Here is a 21,315-nt window from a genome sequence, read left to right as displayed (position 1 = left end):
TTGCATGGGATCCTCGGTCAATGGCCGATTCTCAGAGACGCTCATGGCTTGAGCAAACTGTCGCGGTACTACTTACAGCGAACCCTCAGGCGAGCAGGTGACACGGGATCCCCGAGGGCGTGGAATCTAAGAGTCAGCCGGTGTTCCGCCAGTGACCCTCTCACGAAGGTTTGGACTTAGCTGCGTGCTGACCCCAGGTCACGACCTCCAGGTTCACCCTGCTCGCTAGGGAAGTACCAGAAGACACTGTAGACAAGGATGGATGAAGCAAGGAAAGCCAGGTAGTGAGCCAAGGTCAGGGCGGGCTGCAGACAACGTAATCAGAACAAGCCGGATCGGTACACAGAAGATCAGATCACGAGAAGACAGGTAAACAGGTTACACAGGGGAGCTAGGAACAAACGTTGCTCAAGCAACCAGTAGCAGGTTTGAAAGGGGTTTAAATAGAGAAGCAGGACATGAGGGCTGGACAGGAAGTAGCAGGAAGGAATCATATATTAGGCAATAGGTGAAGGGCATCGACACCCATAGCTGGAGAGAGTGCACAGAGCTGAACACCAGACAACAGATGCCAGCTGACCCACTGCAGTAAAGGTGAGACACAGATCAGCTCCGCAGCTGATCTGTGACACACTGTTTTTTTTTTTTTTGATTATTAGAAGTGTTGTTCACAACAGCTCATTTGAATATCTAGGTGTTCATGTGGGGGTAAGACTACCCACCTGTTTTTTTTAGGTTGCGCAATTAAGTTTCCTTTAACCACTTCAATACAGGGCATTTATACACCTTCCTTACCAGACCACTTTTTAGTGTTCAGCGCTCTCACACTTTGAATGCCAGTTACTCAGTCATGCAACACTGTACCCAAACAAAATTTTTATCATTTTTTTCATACAAATAGAGCTTTCTTTTGGTGGTATTTAATCACCACTGGGTTTTTTATTTTTTGTGACATAAGTGAAAAAAGAGCGAAAATTTTGAAAAAAAAAAAACACTTTTTTTTCGTTTCTATGATAAATTTTTTGCAAATAAGTCATTTTTGTTCATAAATTTGGGCCAAAATGTATACGGCTATATCTCTTTGGTAAAAATAAACCAAATTAGTGGATATTATTTAGTCTCTTTGAAAGTTATAGAGGCCTTCTCAACCCTCCTCTACAGGAAAGGCTCAGGGCCGGGCCCAAGGGCAGAAAAAAACTTGGGGGCGGAAGCCTGCCAAGCAGAGCCCGAAAGCTTCCTTGTGAAGGGGCGCCCCTGCTCGGCCGAGTGGGGGGAAGGCTTCGGCAGTTTGCGGAAGCCTGGCGGGAAGAGATCCGGGACAAGTGGGTGATTTCTTCGGTGTCTCTGGGCTACAAGCTAGAGTTTCAGGAGATTCCACCTTCTCGCTTTCTAAGGTCAAGTATCCCCAGGGATCCAGTAAAGCAAAAACCACTATTTCTGGCCTTGGATCACTTGCTATCCCAAGGGGTGATAGTAGAAGTGGACCCAAAAGAAAAGGGTTCAGGGTTTTACTCGAATCTCTTCACCGCTCTGAAGCCAAATGGAAGTGTCAGACCTATCCTGGATCTGAAGGATCTGAACCGTTTTTTTACGCATCCGGTCCTTCCGAATGCAGTCAATTCGCACTGTGGTCTCCTCCCTGCAAGGGGGAGAGTTTATGGCATCAATAGACATCAAGGATGCATATCTCCATGTGCCAATTTTTCCCGCACACCAAAGGTATCTAAGGTTTGCGATAGAGCGGCGCCATTTTCAATTTGTGGCCTTGCCGTTCGAGCTCGCTACGGCCCCTCGAGTCTTCACAAAGATTCTGGACCCTGTCTTGGCAAACCTAAGAGCTCAGGGTATAGCCGTCATGGCTTATCTAGACGACTTGCTTCTCATGGAGATAACAGTAGCGTTCCTGAACCACAGTGTTTCCAGAACACTAGAACACCTGGAACGCCTAGGTTGGATTATAAACCTAGAAAAGTCATCCCTACAGCCTACTACCAGGTTGGAATACCTGGGTATGTTTATTGACACCGCTTAGGGCAAGGTGTTTCTTCCAAGGCCAAAAGCCTTGGCCATCGGGGATCTGGTGCGCCTAATTCTGGGCAGGAGATCTTCCACCATTCGGTTATGCATGATACTGTTAGGGAAAATGATCGCCTCCTTCGAGGCCATCCCATTCGCCCAGTTCCACTCAAGGCCTCTGCAAAGATGCATCCTTGCGGCCTGGAACAGGAAGCCCCAATCCTTGGATCTTCCTATGCGTCTATCCCCAGGGACACGCAGGAGTCTCGTCTGGTGGTTACAAACCGAGAATTTGCTGAAAGGCAAAACCTTTCTTCCTCTTCCATGGAAGGTTATGACGACAGATGCCAGCCTGACAGGCTGGGGAGCAGTCTTAGAGGACACATGCTCGCAGGGGAAATGATCTGCGATCGAGAGGCTATTGCCCATAAATGTCTTGGAGATCCGGGCAGTTTATATGGCTCTCATAAGGTGGTCTTCCAGACTATGGGGTCTCCCTGTTCGGGTTCAGTCCGACAATGCCACAGCAGTGGCCTATATCAATCACCAGGGCGGTACCAGGAGTCTGGTAGCGCAATAAGAGGTGAATCGCATACTTGTCTGGGCAGAAAAGCATGTTCCATGCCTTTCTGCAGTCTTCATTCCAGAAGTGGAAAATTGGCAGGCAGATTTTCTGAGCCGCCAGCAGTTGTGCCCAGGAGAATGGGCTCTGCACCCCGATGTGTTTTTGGACATATGTCGCAGGTGGGGTACTCCAGACGTAGATCTGTTTGCGTCCAGGTTCAACAGAAAACTGGACAAATTTGTGTCAAGAACAAGAGATACACTTGCGCAGGGGTCAGATGCTCTGACAGTTCCCTGGGATCAGTACAATCTGATTTATGCTTTCCCCCCGTTCCCGCTTCTGTTGCGGTTCCTGGGAAGAGTCAAGAGGGAAACAAAGTCGGTCCTTTTGGTAGCCCCGGCTTGGCCCAGGCGACCGTGGTACGCAGAGATCATGAAGTTGGCCGTAGGCAGGCCATGAATCCTCCCTCTCCGGCCAGATCTGCTCTCACAGGGTCCAATCTACCATCCTGCTTTACACAGTCTGAATTTGACAGTTTGGCTGCTGAGACCCACATTCTGAGAGACCGTGGGCTTTCGGAACCAGTCCTTTCTACTCTGGTTAATGCCAGAAAGCCGGCCTCCAGGCTTATTTACTACAAAATCTGGAGGGCATATGTTTCCTGGTGTGAACTCAGGGGATGGCATCCTAGAAAGTATGTCATTAGCAGGTTCTTGGCCTTTCTCCAGTCAGGCCTAGAAATGAATTTGGCCATAAGCACTATCAAGGTGCAGATTTCGGCCTTGTCAGTATTTTTTCAGAAGCCACTTGCATCGCATTCCCTGGTGCGGGCTTTCATCCAGGGGGCTATGCGGATAAGGCTGCCAGTCAAACCTCCGGTATGCCCATGGGATCTAAATTTGGTTCTCTCTGCTTTGCAGGGGCAACCTTTTGAACCTTTGCATCTGGCTTCATTAGTTCTTTTGACCAAAAAATTGGTTTTCTTGGTAGCCATTTCCACAGCTAGAAGAGTGTCAGAACTAGCAGCTCTCTCCAGCAAAGAGCCGTATCTAATTGTTCATAAGGACCAGGTGGTCATGTGCCCCAACAGGTCCTTTCTACCTAAGGTGGTTTCGGGATTCCATTTGAATCAAGATGTAATCCTACCATCCTTTTTTCCGGACCCACAGTCCGCAGAAGAAGAATCCTTGCACACTTTGGATGTGGTTAGGGCAATCAGTATCTATCTTCAAGCAACGGCTCAGATAAGGAAAACTGATTGCTTATTTATTTTGCCGGAAGGCCCTAGGAAGGGCCAGGTGGCATCAAAATCCACTCTCTCAAGGTGGATCAGACAGATTATTTCTTAGGCCTATAGTGTTAGAGGGAAAATCCCTCCTTTTCAAGTGAAAGCGCACTCTACTAGGGCTGTAAGTGCTTCTTGGGCAGTGCATCACCAGGCCTCCCTGGCTCAGATCTGTAAGGCTGCAACTTGGTCATCAGTCCACACATTCACCAGATTCTATCAGGTGGATGTCAGAGGGCAAGAGGATATCGCCTTTGGGCGCAGTGTACTGCAGGCTGCAGTTTAGGTCCTCCGTCCCATGGCGGTCTATAATTATCTGTGTCTCCCTCCCCTCAATCTGAGCATTGCTTTGGGACATCCCACTATGTAATGAGCTCCTGTGTCCCGTGATGTATGATCAAGAAAATAGGATTTTTATATACAGCTTACCTGTAAAATCCTTTTCTTGAGAGTACATCACGGGACACAGGGCTACCGCCCCTCTTGGGTTTTACGTGGTTTCCTATTGCTTTGCTACAAAACTGAGGTGCCTCCCATATGGGAGGGGTTATATAGGGGAGGAATTCTCCTTAATTGGGGTTAACCAGTGTCCAATCACCAGAGGTGACTATATAACCCACTATGTAATGAGCTCCTGTGTCCCGTGATGTACTCTCAAGAAAAGGATTTTACAGGTAAGCTGTATATAAAAATCCTATTTTTTTCCACAAAAGTAGTCAGTTTATAAGATATTTCTAACTCAAAGCATGTACATAGCAAAAATTACACCCCAAAATACATTCTGCAACTCATCCTGAGTATGGTGATACCACATGTGTGTGACTTTTACACAGCCTGGCCACATAGAGGCCCAACATGCAGGGAGCGCCGTCAGGCGTTCTAGGAGCATAAATGACACCTCTAATTTGCTAACGACCTATTACATTTGTGAAGGCCCTGGAGCACCAGGACAATGAAATTACCCACAAAATGACCCCATTTTGGAAAACAAACACCCCAAAGTATATTCTATGAAGCATTATGAGTCTTTTGAATGGTTAATTTGTTTACACAAGTCTTCAGAAAACGTGGAAAGAAAATTAAAATCTTTTTTTTTTTACACAAAATTGTCCATTTATAAGATATTTCTAACACATAGCCTGTATATAGCAAAAATTACACCCCAAAAATACATTCTGCTACTCCTCCTGAGTATTGCTATACCACATGTGTGACACTGTTATACAGCCTGGCCATATACAGAGGTCCAACATGGAAGTGGTACCTTCAGGCGTTCTAGGAGCATAAATGACACATCTCATTTCGTTCCTACCTATCACACTTTTGAAGGTCCTGGAGCACCAGGACAATGGAATTACCCACAAAATTACCCCATTTTGGAAAGCAAACACCCCAATGTGTATTCTATGAGGCATGGGCTGCAAATAAGTACTCGGGTACTCTGACGGGCTGGTGAAAGGTACTCCGTTATTCTGACGGGTTGGTGACAGGTACTCCTTTACTCTGATGGGCTGGTGACAGGTACTCCAACGGGCTGGTGACAGGTACTCAGGTACTCCGACGGGCTGGTGACAGGTACTCGGGTACTCCAACGGCCTGGTGACAGGTACTCTGTTACTCCGACGGGCTGGTGACAGGTATTCGGGTACACCAAAGGGCTGGTGACAGGTACTCGGGTACTCCGACAGGTTGGTGACAGGCACTCGGGTACTCAGATGAACTGTGACAGGTACTCGGGTACTCCGACAGGCTGGTGACAGGCACTCGGGTACTCAGATGGGCTGTGACAGGTACTCGGGTACTCACATGGGCTGTGACAGATACTCAGGTACTCGGGTGCTCAGATGGACTGTGACAGGTACTCAGATGGACTGTGACAGGTACTCAGGTACTCAGGTACTCAGATGGGCTGTGAGAGATAGTCAGGTACTCGGGTACTCAGATGGACTATGACAGGTACTCAGATGGGCTGTGACAGGTACTCAGATGGGCTGTGACAGGTACTCAGATGGGCTGTGACAGGTACTCAGATGGGCTGTGACGGGTACTCAGATAGGCTGTGACAGGTACTCAGGTGGGCTGTGACAAGTACTCGGGTACTCGGGTACTCAGATGGGCTGGGACAAGTACTCAGGTACTCAGATGGGCTGGGACAGGTACTCAGGTACTCAGTTGGACTGGGACAGGTACTCAGGTACTCAGATGGGCTGAGACAGGTACTCAGGTACTCAGATGGGCTGACAGGTGCTCAGGTACTCGGGTACTCAGATGGGCTGACAGGTGCTCAGGTACTCGGATACTCAGATGGACTGTGACAGGTACTCGGGTACTCAGATGGGCTGGGACAGGTACTCAGATGGGCTGGGACAGGTACTCAGATGGGCTGGGACAGGTACTCAGATGGGCTGGGACAGGTACTCGGGCACTCAGATAGGCTGGGACAGGTACTCCGGTACTCAGATGGGCTGGGACAGGTACTCAGGTACTCGAGTACTCAGATGGGCTAGGACAGGTACTCGGGTACTCAGATGGGCTGGGACAGGTACTCGGGTACTCAGATGGGCTGGGACAGGTACTCAGGTACTCGGGTACTCAGATGGGCTGACAGGTACTCGGGTACTCAGATGGGCTGTGATGGGTGATGACAGGTACTTTGATGGGTGGTGACAGGTCCTCTTTATTGGGTGGGGTAATCAGTGTGTGTTGGTGTATACTAGGCGGTAACGAGATGTTACCGCAATCTCCTCCTCACACACATCTCGTTACCGCGGTTTGTTTACATTCTGTGACCGGCTGTGATTGGACACAGCCGGTCACGTGGTAAAGAGCCAATTTCATTGGCTCTTTACTGCGATCAGGGTTGGGCTGTGTCAGGGTGACAACCCGCATCCCTGATCGGCGCTCTGCATGCGCCCTAGGCGCGTGCACGAGCCCTGTAACAGCACAGTACGTGACCGGCTGTGATTGGACACCGCCAGTCACATTTATCGGGGGGGTGGATGGGGATGAAAATCCCACAGATCGGGGATGGGCTGTGTCCAAGGGACACACCTCATCCACGATCGACACGCTGCGGGCCCCCGGGGGCGCAGGAGCGGCAAAATACCCAGGCCGTCATATGACGTCCACCCAGGATGGGAGATCCCATCTGTGGCCGTCTTATGACTATGGCTGGGTATTGAAGTGGTTAAATTGTAGAACAGCTTAACAGTACCAGAACCTTTAAGCCGACCCGGCGGTACTGTAAGTGTAGTTTGAATATAGGTGTGTCCTCCAAACGAGTCACCAGGCCCTTCTGAGAGACCAGCCTTCATCCTGGCTCTCTCCAGCAAGGGTCCTCCCCTGGATCTCCTCAGCTTGGTTTCCTCCACACGGGCAAGACAGCCTAAGGACAACCTCAGGATCAGTAGGCCCCAGACAGGCTTCTGGGCCTACTGCAGAAGATGCAGCAGCACAGCCTCAGGCCAGAAGGGCCCTGAGGTAAGAATGACCAAGAGCACAAGGCATCTGTCCAATAAATACCCCTTCCCTGAGTGCACAGCTGCCAGGAACCTCTTACTGGGCTGTTTCCGGAAAAAGAATATTCATTACAGCTCAACCTAGTTGTAATTCTCGCACTGTCTTGTGGTACCATTGACGCCTACTGGCAACAGTGGGAAATGCACAACCCAGTCAAGTTTAGAACAGAACCAAATAAACTATGTACAATCAATCTGAGCTTTTTACAGCTCAGCCATAAACTACATTTACAATATAGCCCCATTTTTAGGAACAGGAGACTACATATATTTGACACCTAACTCACAAACTTTTATGGAGTAAGAAGGAAACAAATGAACTAGACTAATGGGGTTGCATAAGTGTGCATGTGCACACCCTCTTATAACTGGAGATGTAGCTGTGTTCATAATTAAGCAATCACATTTAAACAAATATATAATATCTCTATATAAATACACACACTGAAGCAGGAAGCAATATACATTGGCCCCGAAGTAAATTTGGACACAGGAAGTAGATGCGTGTTTTGAGGCCAAATCATTTAGATATTCACCCATGACCCAGACAAACACCACCCCATGCAAAAATCTAATAACTAACTTACTTTACAAATCAGGATCATTTCTTCCTGGGAGAAGAGTGGGCAGGGCATGGTGATGAGCAGAAATTCACAGCAGGATAAGCAACTTCCTATGTGCTGCCGTCGCTTCTGGAATCAGACATACACCACGGGTACATACCTACACACACACACAGCAGTGGTGCATCTAGATGCATTTGGTGCTTTTATCTGCAGGAATCCATTTTGGGGGGGGGCAGATTAATAGTAAAGCAGATGCAGATTTCCAGGACTGGACTAACAAATGTTTCTAGAAAAAGACACTGGTGTTTGAGAATAATCAAGGCCTTAATGTGCCATTGACATGGATCACTGTTAAACTTAGGAATGTGTCTTTGCAAAGTTAAATTAAATAATGTCTTGGTTTTGCTTGGGGATAGAGTGCAGAGTGATTTTATGTCTGGACATTTTTTTTTTTTTTTAGGGATGTCTGCACCCCTGATAGGGTAAAGACACCTCCCAAATTTGGCCAGTTTCTCCTTAAAATGTATTCACATAGCCAAACAGGAAGTGAGGGTAAAAACCTACCAATGTCTATTCTTGGGGACACACACATAAATCTAAATAGTTTCCCCATTAAGTAAATTGCACGCTAGCATTTTGCTGTGTAGATCCCTAAATTATTTGTGGTTTATTTACTAAAGGCAAATCCACTTTGCACTACAAGTACACTTGCTGGAGATCCGAGTAGGACATGCAAGGAAAAAAAAAAACAGCATTATGCTTCTACATGATTAGATGATAAAATCACCAGTGCTTTCCCTCAGATTTACAGTGAGTACACTTGTATTGCAGAGTGGATTTGTCTTTAATAAACCCCAAAATACCTATACGCACAATCCATGCATATGCTACCATGGAGGCACCAGGAAAGTAGCTTTAGACAAATCACACCTTTTATTTGTTTGGGGGGGGGTGTAAAATGCATTATTTGGATTTAGCATATATCTGCACAAAACAAATTATTAACAAAATACATAAGTCAAACATTTGCTAAAAATTTTATTGGTCAACAAAACAGGACTTGGAAAAGAGCAAGGAAAGCAAAAAAAAAAAACACATGTATGAGACACTAACAGAATATAGTTTTGAGGTCTGACCATTTTGCAGAGGAAATTAACAGGAGTTAAAAGGACTGCGCGCACAAACGGTCAGTCTCTTAAGGATTCAAACATTTAGTAGTCACAACAGCTTGAGAAAGATTTTGCAAAATAATGCAGCACAGACAAATAAATCAAAGTTAAACTAACCACCTACAAACACAGATTGACAACATCAAAAATATTTCAGTGAAAAATATCCCCCCGCCCCCAAAAGAAAAAACAATACTTGCTCTAAAACACATCTGTTTATCAAAAGCATAAGAAACAAAATACAAAGATAAAATACATGTGTTACAAACTATACGGAAACCCAAATGTACTCTCTTGCTGGTCCCACACTAACCTCTTTTCAGGGTAAGGTAAAGAATGCTATTTGCAAGCTTTATATAACATAGGTTTGTGTGCTAAAGAGGCAATTGAAAACACATGCACAGTCCACAAAACACACAAAATGCAAGTTCACCCAGTGTACAGACAGAACTTCAAAGTGGTTACACCTGTTAAGGATGTCCTTAAAGTGGTTGTAAACCCTTACAAACCACTTTGACCCACAGGTAAGCCTAGATTAAGGCTTACCTGTAGGTCCAAGAAATATCTCCTAAACCTACACTGTTTAGGAGATATTTGGCAAAAGACAGCGCACCGTTGTCAACAGCGATATGCCGCGAGTGGCGGCTCCCGTGCGCATTCGCGGGAGTGACGTCATTTCGACTCCGTCAAATTACAGCGCCGGAGCAGCGAGACCCAGCAAGAAGGTGGAGGCTCCGTACACAAGGGGACAGCGGTGACTTTGCTGGCTCCTGTGTCAGGTAAGTGACACATAATGGACTACTATGCGATGCATAGTAGTCCATTATGCTTTACCTTTGCAGGGAACCATCAGGGTTTACTTCCTCTTTAAATTACTAACCCAAAAAACACACTCTCTGAGCATGCCCAGAAACATCCAAGTGCTGTTCACACAAAAAAAGCTGGCCCCCGGCATCCATTGACTGGCCCTCGGCATCCACAGACTGGCCCCCGGCATCCACAGCCTGGCCCCCGGCAAACAGACTGGCCCCTGACATCCACAGACTGGCCCCCGACATGATCCACAGACTCACTGGCCCTCGTCATCCCGCGCGGAGACTTTGAACCAACTGTGGCGCTGCCCACTGCACTTCCCACACAGACTGGCAGCGTGGGTGGGCGGCGCCATAGCAATGCTCTCTATTGAAGACCAGCTTCTGGTCTTCTTAAAAATGTCGGCCAGCGAAGACATTGTCTCCGTCGGCCGCGGACCTCTAGCGGCCGGAGTAAAAAAAATGGAAATTAAATTTCCCGGGACAAACCGAATTTCCCGGGACATTTCCTGGGACAAAATTAATTTGGGACAAATGTCCTAATCCCAGGAATGTCCTGGGAAATTCAGGACAGTTGGCAACTATGCCCTCTCCTCCATGGAGGCAGTTATGCGGCTTTGGATGGTCGACCCAGGGGCCTAGAGAGAGAGAAGCTGAACGGAGGGGCCTAGAGAGAGAGATACCAGGAGGGATCTGATTTCTGCCTTCTGTGAGTACAGATCTGTGTCTTTGGGGCCTGTCGAGTGAGGGCCACCCCCTTCAGCTAGAAAAGTCAGTGGACGGGTGTCAGTAAAGGGGATGCTAGAGAGTGTCCTGAAGATAAGTTAGAGCATCAGGCCTGCTGCTAGTGAGAGCAAGAATAATTAATTCTTCCATACATGTGACTGTATGGTCAAAAGCATTGTGTCTGCTTGCACAGATAATCCAGTGAGGTCAAGTGAGAGTTGTCCTTATCTATTGTGAATAGTTGTAGTTGGAGTATCCCACTCATCCCTTCTCCCATCCAAGTTCTAAATAAAATACAAAAACTCAAATAACCTGGATTGGTTTTTGAGTAGCGAACAGGCAGGAGTAAGGGTGAAACAAGTAGGGGCTCTCAGCAACCAAGGGGAAACCCCTAGCAACATAGTGGGAAATCCTCAGCAACCAAGCAGGAACCCTCAGCACTTAAGTGGGAAACTTTCTATACCTAGGTGGGAACCCTCTGCACCTAAGTGGGAACCATTGAAAACCAGCTGTAGGTAACCAGGGAGAGACCTATGATGTCAACACTCAGCAAGCCCTACTGGGACAGTGCTACGTATGTATATATAACCTGCAATTTTGCACTAGATCAGGGGTATGGAATTACACTTCCCCGAGGTCCAGTCAGTAAAATTTTCTTCTGGCAGAGGCCCAAGTATCATGTCGGTTCCCTTGCCGTGCAATTTTGAAAAAAAAAGTTAAGGACTTCTTTCTCTGTGTTACTTGTGGGTAGTGCAGCCCATTAAAAATCCACCCATGACGTGTGGACCTAATGTGCATACACAGATCTGAACCCATTCTTATATCGGTGTCTTCAGTTCCCACTGCACATCACAGTCCCCTCCCCCTTCACATCAAGATTCCCTCTTGATGTGTTTCCTCAGCTTCCCCTTTACATCACCCCCCGCCTCCACCCCTTTTACAGTAGTGTTCTCACACTTCCTTGACATCAACCCCTATTAACAGTATTGTCCTCTGCCCCTATTTACATCAGCCCCCCCCCACATTATTGTCCTCAGTCCCCCCCACATCACTGTCCTAAGCCCCCCACATCACAGTCCTCAGCATCCCCACTTTAATGTCCTCAGCCACCCCCTACATTATAGTCTTCTCCTCTCCATTTTAAAGTCCTAAGCCCCCCCCCCCCTTCACATCACAGTCCTCAGTCCACCCCTCTAATGTCCTCAGCCCCCCACATTACAGTCCACAGTTCCTCCCACGTTAATGTCCTCAGCCCCTGCCCCACATTACAGTCCTCAGCTCCCCCTACATTCCAGTCCTCAGTTCCCCCTACATTCCAGTCCTCAGTTCCCCCTACATTCCAGTCCTCAGTTCCCCCTACATTCCAGTCCTCAGTTCCCCCTACATTCCAGTCCTCAGTTCCCCCTAGATTCCAGTCCTCAGTTCCCCCTACATTCCAGTCCTCAGCTCACCCTACATTCCAATCCTCAGCTCCCCCTACATTCCAATCCTCAGCTCCCCCTACATTGCAATCCTCAGCCCCCCACATTCCAGTCCTCAGCCACCCACATTCCAGCAGTCCTCAGCTTCCACACATTCCAGTCCTCAGCCCCCCACATTCCAGTCCTCCGCTCCCCCTACAGTCCAGTCCTCCGCTCCCCCTACAGTCCAGTCCTCAGCCGCCCCACATTCCAGTCCTCAGCCTCCCCCCCCCCTTCCACCAGCACCACCATCATCCTCTGCATCCTCTCTCCACATTCAGTCCTCAGTCATGTTTAACTTCACCCCCTCACTGTCCTATCTTACACAAACAGAGCAGAGGGAGGCACAGCATGTCTGTATGGAGGTGGGAGTTGCAAGATAGTAATTGGTTGCTAGAGCCACCCTTCACCCTAGCAGCCAATCACCTGCTTGTTCACCTTGAGCAGCTCCGCCCTCCATCCAGAACTGTCCCGCCTCCCACTGTTGGCTCTGTGAGGATTACAGACCAATGAAAGGGGGAAGAAAAGGCTCCTAAATGGCGGTACTGTGGCAGTTCCGAATGGGAGAGTGACCCGGTCCACATTTGGCCAGTGGTCCGCCATTTAGTGATACCCGCACTATATAGATGCCATTAACATTAGTATTATCATTATTACTATATTGCCATTAGGATTTTTATTTTTTTAATGTAATAGTTTGTAACATTATTACTTCCAGCCTTTATAGCATACAGGTGGTGACCATGTATTCCCATTTGTACCTTTGGGTTCTAGTTTGGTCACATTTATTGCCAGTAGAGAAGATAACATGGTTGTTTTGCAGTGGGTTAATGTCTCAAGCACTGCCAGGACAATTGGCCTTAAAGTGGTGTTTCCCTCCAAAAAATAAAATATGATTCAAATTCCTAAAAAAAATAAAAAAAATAATAATAATTTTAGCTCACCTCTAAATGCCTGTTCCTAGGGGGTCCCTCAGTCTGCCTCCTTCAGTGCTCTGGAAACCAACGTCACTTCCCCTCTGTGCAGTCAGTCATCTGGGACACGTGACAGGTCCCAGATGACTGCGCTGCGTATCACGACGCGAGGCTCGCGCACGCGCAGTGGGTGCCCGGCTATGAAGCCACAGCCAGGTGTCCACAGTAAGAATGCTGGCGTGGCCGAGTGGAGCGGGGAATGAGTGGGGCTTTGTTTCCCCGCATCGCTGGACCCTGGGACGGGTAAGTGTCTGATTATTAAAAGTCAGCAGCTGCAGTATTTGTAGCTGCTGACTTTTATTTTTTGTTTTTTAAGGGGCACCCCGCTTTAAATATGGTCATGGGTAAAGGCTCCTTTCACATGGGTGGTCCACCTGCTTCATCAGGTCATTCAGGTTTTTTTCAGATTAAAAAACGGATTCAGTTCACATCTGTTTTTTTTTATCCATTTTTTTTTTTATATCAGTTTACGCCTGCCATGAATATTAAATGTCACCTGTATGATATTTATCAGTCGTTTCAAATTTTTCCATGTGAATTAATGGTGTTATTAATAAATTGATGTTTTCATCCTATTTGACATGCTGCACAGTGGAATTAATCTATTCATCTATATTGCTAAATGTGAAGCAATAGGGGTTATTTACTAAGACTGGAGAGTGCAAAATCTGGACAGCTGTGCAAAGTAACCATTTCACTTCTAGGTTTAATTGAACAAGCTGAAATTAGGAGCTGGCTAGCCACCATGCAGAGCTGCACCAGTTTTAGTAAATCTACCCCAATATCACTAATTTTGCAGTATATGGGGTTGCTTTGTATTAGAAAGAAACACTTTTCTCAGCGTATGCTGATGACATCTTGTGGCCACAACTGGTACTACTGGGGTTGTGATCTATTTACTCTATTTTACTTTTATTTACTTTTTACGTTTTAATAATACATGTTTTTATCTTTGTTCATGTCATAGGCTGATATACAGCCCTGTATTCATTGATACATCATTAAATTGAAGCCTGCCCACTCAAATGTCCTCTTGCTATGGCAAGCTTTATTCTTTTCATTAGGAAATAAAAGGAAAAGGGTAGAAAAAAAGATAAAAAGGCAGATATATATTGATTAATCAGAACTGTGGAACCAGAGCAGACAAATGATTGGATAAACAGATTATTATTATTATTATTATTATTATTATTATTATTATTATTGTTAACTCTTCTCCAATGAAAGGAGCCAGGAACTAGATAGTTGAGATCTCATCAGCTGAGTCCACAGGAGACATGATGAGCAGTGGTTCATTCATTCTTGTTGCATCAACACAAAGCTAATATTGTAGATGCGGCTCTTCAGTCTATACATTTTAATACTAATGTTTCTCACAGACAGCATAAACAGTTTCATTGCACACTTCATCATTCCATCTTCCTAGAGCCCACATCAGAACACAGTGTTCAATCCCTAATACATTATTTGGCTCTTCCTCGTCCCAGTAGCTGATGAAAAAAATAAAAATAAAGATTTGGCACTTATACGTGGAATAAGTTATACATCTTTTATTTTTACTGTCTAGGCAAACCTGTGCACCATAACAACTGTCATAAATCAATATTAAAGTATGCTTTTCTTTACAAGAGGAATAAAAGGTACATATTTTATTTCTGTCTTTGTCCATGTCAAAGATTTTTTTCACTTACTGTATGATGAAACCATTGTCATGAAAATCTATCTAGGCAAGGAGTTCAAAAATACAGCTCCTTGTACTTTACTCGTTCTCCCTCCACATGTGTTCTTTCAAAATTTTGGAATCTTCAGTATGGTCAAGTTTGCCGATCTCAAGGATTGGGTAGGCACATACTTGACAAATTTTTCCTTCAGATACTCTGGGCCACATCCATGTAGTGCCTTATGGACAAGACATCCAGTTTTAAACAGAGCCCTTTCTTTCATGGGCAGCCAATGCAGGGCTCTAAGGGATGGAGTGATGTGGTCACGGCGACCAACACCTGTCAATAACCTTGCTGCGGCATTCTGAATCAACTGGAGCTTGTAAATGGTACAAGCAGGTAGTCCAATCGACTGCTGATAATGGCATTGGCCATGGCGATCTTATCAGAATCTGCAATATAGCGAAAAGTCGACCTCAGGAGCCTCAGGTAGAAGTGACATGAACTCACCATCTGATTTATCTGAGTGCGCAAGTTCAACCTAGAGTCAAAGATGACACCCAGGTCCCTGACATGAGTGGCCAGAATTGGAAAAGGTTTGAAATATTCTGTTTGAAAATTAAATTTGACGCAGGGTTCCCCTCAATATCCATACCAGACCTGAAGGGCCTGGTAAGTGAATTTGGGGGAACCCCACGCTTTTTTTTATTTTTATCAATGACTTTCAATGAGTGTTCTCTGTGTTACGGGAGCTGACAATTCATTATAGCCGCAAGTGATTTTAAATTACTTTTTTTTTCTGCAGAAATGACACTTTATACAGGGACAGTTCTAAGCATGGGAAATATGTGCCCCTTCACAGGCATACTATAGACACCCCCAGGTATGAAATTTAAAGGAATATTACACTTTTATTGTTTCACTTTAATCATTATTAAAATCACTGCTCCCGAAAAAACTGCAGTTTTTAAAACTTTTTTTTTGCATTGATCCATGCCCCCTGGGGCAGGACCCAGGTCCCCAAACACTTTTTAGGACAGTAGCTTGCATATTAGCCTTTAAAATTAGTACTTTAGATTCCTCCCATAGACTTGTACAGGGTGTTCCGCGGCTTTTCGAATTTGCCGCGAACACCCTAAATTGTTCACTGTTCGCCGAACAGGCGAACAAAAAATGTTCGACTCGAACTCGAAGCTCATCCCTACACCTGGTTACTAAAGATGATACATTCAGTTTTGGTGCCATTTAACTTTAGATAATTGGCACCCATCCAGGACTGGATTTCCTCCAGACAGGATGCCAGCCTTACCTGATCTTCCCCTTTCTTGGATAGTTTGAATTAGATCTGTTATATTCTTAATATCTAAATTTGAATTGGCTTTATTATATTTTATTTAGAATATGAATTCTCCATACTGTGTGAAAGAAAAAAACTCTGAATCAATTAATCTCCATGTTATGACATGCGGTGATTGAAAAAGTAAACATTTAAAACCTGTCAGGATTTTGATGAATATTGTAAATCTTATATATGCTTTTAGAGATATATGCTTATGTAACTGATATGTTGTTTAGTTTTTCCTTCCCCCACTTCATTAGTATGGTCAGCATGTTTAAGTTATACCAGATGTTAGTAACCACTCTTTAGCCCACACCCTTGTGAAGGAGGGTTTATTCTTTTGGCGTGAATTTAGAAGCTTTAGTTCATATAAGCAAAAGGCTGAAGAGCAGAAGCTCTCTCACAACTAAACAGACTCTCAGCAAACATACATCTCAGCAAACAGACTCTCAGCTACATTCAGCATACAAAGGGTTATTCCGCCATTTTAGATTGAACAATAGAACACATGGTCTAGCTTAAAGAATTATTGTTATATCTTTGAAACGAAAGAACGATACTAGAATTTTATTTGTACTTTTTTGTAAGTATTATTTTCTACTTTAGTGTGTACAATAAAACACACCTTTTGATTTACGCTGACTCAGAACTAATTAAGGAAATTCATCTCACAATCACAAGTTTGTCTGACCAAATATATATATATAAGACATATATATACATTTTTACATATTTTTACAAGATCTGGGTGTCGTCAGCATATACATGGAATGGGACATTGTAACGGCGAATGATGTACAGCAGGGGATCCTGCAACTGTAAACTGTCCTGTGCAAGTGCGATTTCCTTTAGGTAGGTGCATTTCCAGCATTCTTCCTCTGGCTCAAAGATCAGTATAGGGGGTTTCTTTTTTTGTGTTTTAATTGGAGAACAATGAACTTGGATAGGGATAGGAAGCATGGAATACCCCCAAACTCTAAAACTGTACAACTTGAGGACTGTTTAACTCCTGGCTGCTCTGCACAACTCCTGGTGGTTTTGCACAACTTCTGGCTGCACTGCACAACTCCCGACTGTACTGCACAATTGATGGCTGTACCGCACAACTGCTGGCTGCACTTCCAAAAAAAAATGTCCTATAGGACCTCTAAGCTGTCTGTAACCTGTTCTCCTTCCAGATTCTCAAAGCACCACACTGTCACACTTGCAGCAATGGGGTCTTGTACTCACATAGCCACAAGATCATTGGTTGCCTCCTGCCAATAACCACGAGGCTCTTCCTAGTGAGGGAGCTGTAGACTTACACCATTTATGGACAACTTGGGCTCTCTCCCATAGCTACATCCCTTGAGCCTTCTCCTGATCCAACTAGACCCTTGGACTGGGCTTACAAATAGGCCCCCCCCCCAGTGAAGCCTAGCTGGGAACTCTTTGTTTTCAGGCTGTCTTCTTCCCAGACAAATGCCCAAGGGGGTAGAGCCTCTCAACGGGGGTCTCCTCCTTCAGAACTGGATCCAGGAACTCTCTCCATGCTGCCTAATGCCGCGTACACACGACCGGGCTTTTCGAGGGACTAGGCCCGATGGTCTTTCCGATTGACTTTCGGCGGAGTTCCGACGGCCTTTCCGAATGAACGGACTTGGCCACACACAATCACACCAAAGTCAGATGGATTCAAGCGTGATGACGTACGACCGGACTAGAATAAGGAAGTTCATAGCCAGTAGCCAATAGCCGCCCTAGCGTCGGTTTTTGTCCGTCGGACTAGCATACACACGAATCGGTCCAGTGGAGTTCCGGTGGAAAAATTTAAAACATGTTCTATTTCTAATGTCCGCCGGATTTTTGGCAAGCAAAAGTCCGATGGAGCCCACACACGATCGAATTGACAATCGACCTTTGCTGTCAAAAAGTCCGATTGTGTGTATGCGGCATTAGACTATTTTCAGACTCTCCCCCCAGTATCTGGGCAAACGCCTCCTCAGGTATTTTCTGAAGTCCCATAAATATTCAGGCTGCAGATTTTGTCCTCCTTCCCACTATGTTCGAGAATTCTGAGCAATTCTCTTTAAAGCGGAGGTCCACCCTAAAGTGGACCTTCCGCTCATTGGAACCCTCCCCCCCTTCAGCACCACAATTGGCACCTTTCAGGGGGGAGGGGGGGTGCAGGTACCTGTACAGTACAGGTATCTGCACCCACTTCCGGCGTAGATTCTGCAGAAGGTACGCCCCTTTCCGCAGAATCTACGCCCCTTTCTGAAGGTCCCCCGCTGCCTGCTGGGAAACACACGGATCCCAGAGACAGCGGGGACCATCCTTATTGTGCAGCACGACTCGCGCATGCGCAGTAGGGAACCGAGAAATGAAGCCGAAAGGCTCCACTTCCTGATTCCCATACCCAAGATGGCGGCGGCAGCACCCGAGAGACGATCGAGAGATCGGCTTCGGGTGCAGACATCGCGGGCGCGCTGGGCGGGTAAGTGCCATTATTTTAAAAGTCAGCAGCTGCAGTATTTGTAGCTGCTGGCTTTAAAAAAAACAAAAAAAACGGCAGACTCTCGCTTTAAGCAATCCACCCCTGCTCCTCTGATTACTGTGAAGCTAAACTAAATTTGCCTAGCAGCCTGCTCTATACTAGGAGGATGATACAACATGAATGATAAATTATAAGAATACATCACTAAACAAAACCTACCTGAATGATGTAGGAGTTAATGTTGTACCATCAACCCATTTAAAGGTATCTTCAGTCTCTTGATCAGTCAAACCAATCCAAACAAATCTTCCTCCTAAGTTTTTTTCTATGAAATTCTGTGAAAAAATTAATGTATGTTAGCATGAGTAGGACTAATCATTACTATTGGTTAAACAAAAAATGGTCTTTCCCAACACTGTCCCTTTAGAAAAAAAATGCCTGTGCTGCTGTTTTAAATATAGCACCCAATTTAACCACTTCAGCCCCAGAAGGTTTTACCACCTTCCTGACCAGAGCACTTTTTAAAATTTGACACTGCGTTGCTTTAACTGGTAATTGCGCAGTCATGCAATGCTGTACCCAAACAAAATTTGCATCCTTTTTTCCCACAAATAGAGTTTTCTTTTGGTGCTATTTGATCACCTCTGTGGTTTTTATTTTTTGCGCTATAAACAAAAAAGAGTGACGATTTTGAAAAGAAAATCAATATTTTTTACTTTTTGCTATAACAAATATCCCCAAAAATGTTTTTAAAAAACAAATTTCTTAATCAGTTTAGGCCAATGTATATTCTTCTATATGAAAAAAGTGAAGAAGAACGGAGCGGGACTATTGCGGTGCTGAACAGTCAATTTAAAGAGATAACCCCCTCAACAGGAGGTGCAGAGACACAAATACTATATAGTATAAAAATAGAGAAAGACTTTATTATACAAAATCATTAAAATACAAATCAAATTTCAAAGTTACAAATAAATCAATACAATGATTAAGGATAAAATGTCCACACTTGGTCAATTAGTTCAAATGAAATTGTACTTGGCTGTTCTAATGGAGTCCCAACATGTTTCGCCTAAACAAAGGCTTCTTCAGGGGAGCCAGTAATTGACATAAAGTGGTTACAAGAAAAAATTCACTGTGAACGAAATACAACAAAAGCTGTGAATTAGATCTCAAAGAAACGGTGCAGCCCAAGCCCTTCATGCTCGCACAATTTTTAAGAAAGACATCAATGAATTTAGAGAGGCTTATATCTGGGATAAATATATACCTACCTATCTCCAACCAAGAGCCCTGCCAACGCGAGTAGAGACGCCTTTAAGACATGGAGAGCGGACCAATAAAAAGATCCCCAAATGGTGGCTGCAGAAGATAAATGGAACAGACAGATACCCACTATCGTTAGAATCTGTAGGGCCCAAAGGGCTCCCATTATCAGATTACCATACTGAAAGAGTTTAACGTGTGGTTTTTATTGAAGGTTTATGGGAGCCTACCTGAATGGACTGATCTTTAGTGTGTCTCATATATGGGATAAATGCCCACGGATAAATGGCTCCCTATTGGCGATAGGAGGAAAGTATAAAAACCTTAAATATAATTAATGGGAGAATTTCCCTTAATAGACAGATATGTAAATAACGAATAAGCTTATGGATGGCAGATAAGAATGAAAATTGTGTTTATGTTATAGTTTAAATATGGCATTATGCTCAAATTGCTTGAATAAATATCAGAGAAGAGGGCTTACCAAATGCTAACAGAAAGAAGGGGTTGCAAATGCTCCACTGCATTCCAAGCTAGGACACACTATAGTTGGAGAGTCTAATGGTAGATTAAATACATGACCGAGTCAGGCAACCAGCACAGATCGATCTTATTGATGTAAATATAGATGAATAGAATTAGAAACTAGTATGAACGAATCGTAGGAAAAGAGAAATGGACGGTGTGGACAGTCCAAACTCAAATCATCAATCTGACCTTCAACTCGCGGTATCCAGACTGTGGTGTCCTGCAGAGCCGACACATGCCTGCATCGTGGGTGTGCCTTTTATCTCCCAATCACTCGGCGTCACGTACGCCGAGTGAAAGCGGACAGAGAAGCAGAGCTGCGCATGCGTCCCGGGTGGTGGAGCCTACAATTCCCATGGTGCCGTCTCCACGGTAACCTATACGCCGCTACGGGCATCCATGGGGACTGCAGAGATAGCAGCATAGGAGGTTTGCTGTGAAACAGCAAACTGCTGCAAATAGCCAACCCGCCGGGACATGTAGATGGTACAGAGCAGCCTGCATATTAGCGGGTCGGGCTTCCACACAGCCCGACCCGTGCGTCCATACAGGCACCGATAATGGGGAAAGGAGAGGTCCGCTCCCAAAAGGGGTCCCCATCAAGAGGATGGGCACAGGGGGAAAAAGCTAACTAGCTAATAAAACTGATAAGGATATAAGAAGAATTATGTTGCACAAATAAATAAATTTAATCAATTAAGCCAGCGAACAGGTAATGGGCTGCACTCTTTAGCCAAGATCCACACAGTTACAAGAACAATAAATAAAACAGTGTTAATAGTATGATTACAATGTGAAAATGTACAGGTTAGGCACAATTTTATATATAATAGAGACAATTAAGTAAACAATATGTATCTTTTAACGATGTAACACAGATATGATCCTCGTGAAAAACAAAAATGAGACGCATACAAAATCTTAGACAGCCTGAAGATCAATATAGTACTCTAT

The 21,315-nt window shown here is 45.1% G+C and overlaps 1 protein-coding gene across 1 annotated transcript in view; it reads right to left on the bottom strand.

The window, feature by feature from the left end:
• Positions 1–11,821: 11,821 nt before the first annotated feature.
• LOC143960967 (CD209 antigen-like) overlaps positions 11,822–21,315 on the bottom strand; it is a 62,420-nt gene continuing 52,926 nt past the window's right edge. Inside the window, exons 6-7 of the mRNA XM_077470032.1 lie at positions 18,787–18,902; positions 11,822–14,581 (exon numbers count right to left, since the gene is read on the bottom strand). Coding sequence (XP_077326158.1) covers positions 14,455–14,581; positions 18,787–18,902 — 243 coding nt within the window. The 3' untranslated portion in view covers positions 11,822–14,454. The remainder of the gene's footprint in view (positions 14,582–18,786; positions 18,903–21,315) is intronic.

The sequence above is a fragment of the Lithobates pipiens genome, unplaced genomic scaffold (genome assembly GCF_037356315.1).
Source record: "Lithobates pipiens isolate NorthernLeopardFrog02 unplaced genomic scaffold, aLitPip1_a1.2 Scaffold_8, whole genome shotgun sequence".
Lineage (NCBI taxonomy): Eukaryota > Metazoa > Chordata > Amphibia > Anura > Ranidae > Lithobates > Lithobates pipiens.
The sequence above is the reverse complement of the archived record's forward strand: the minus strand, read 5'-3'. Positions and strand labels throughout refer to the sequence as shown.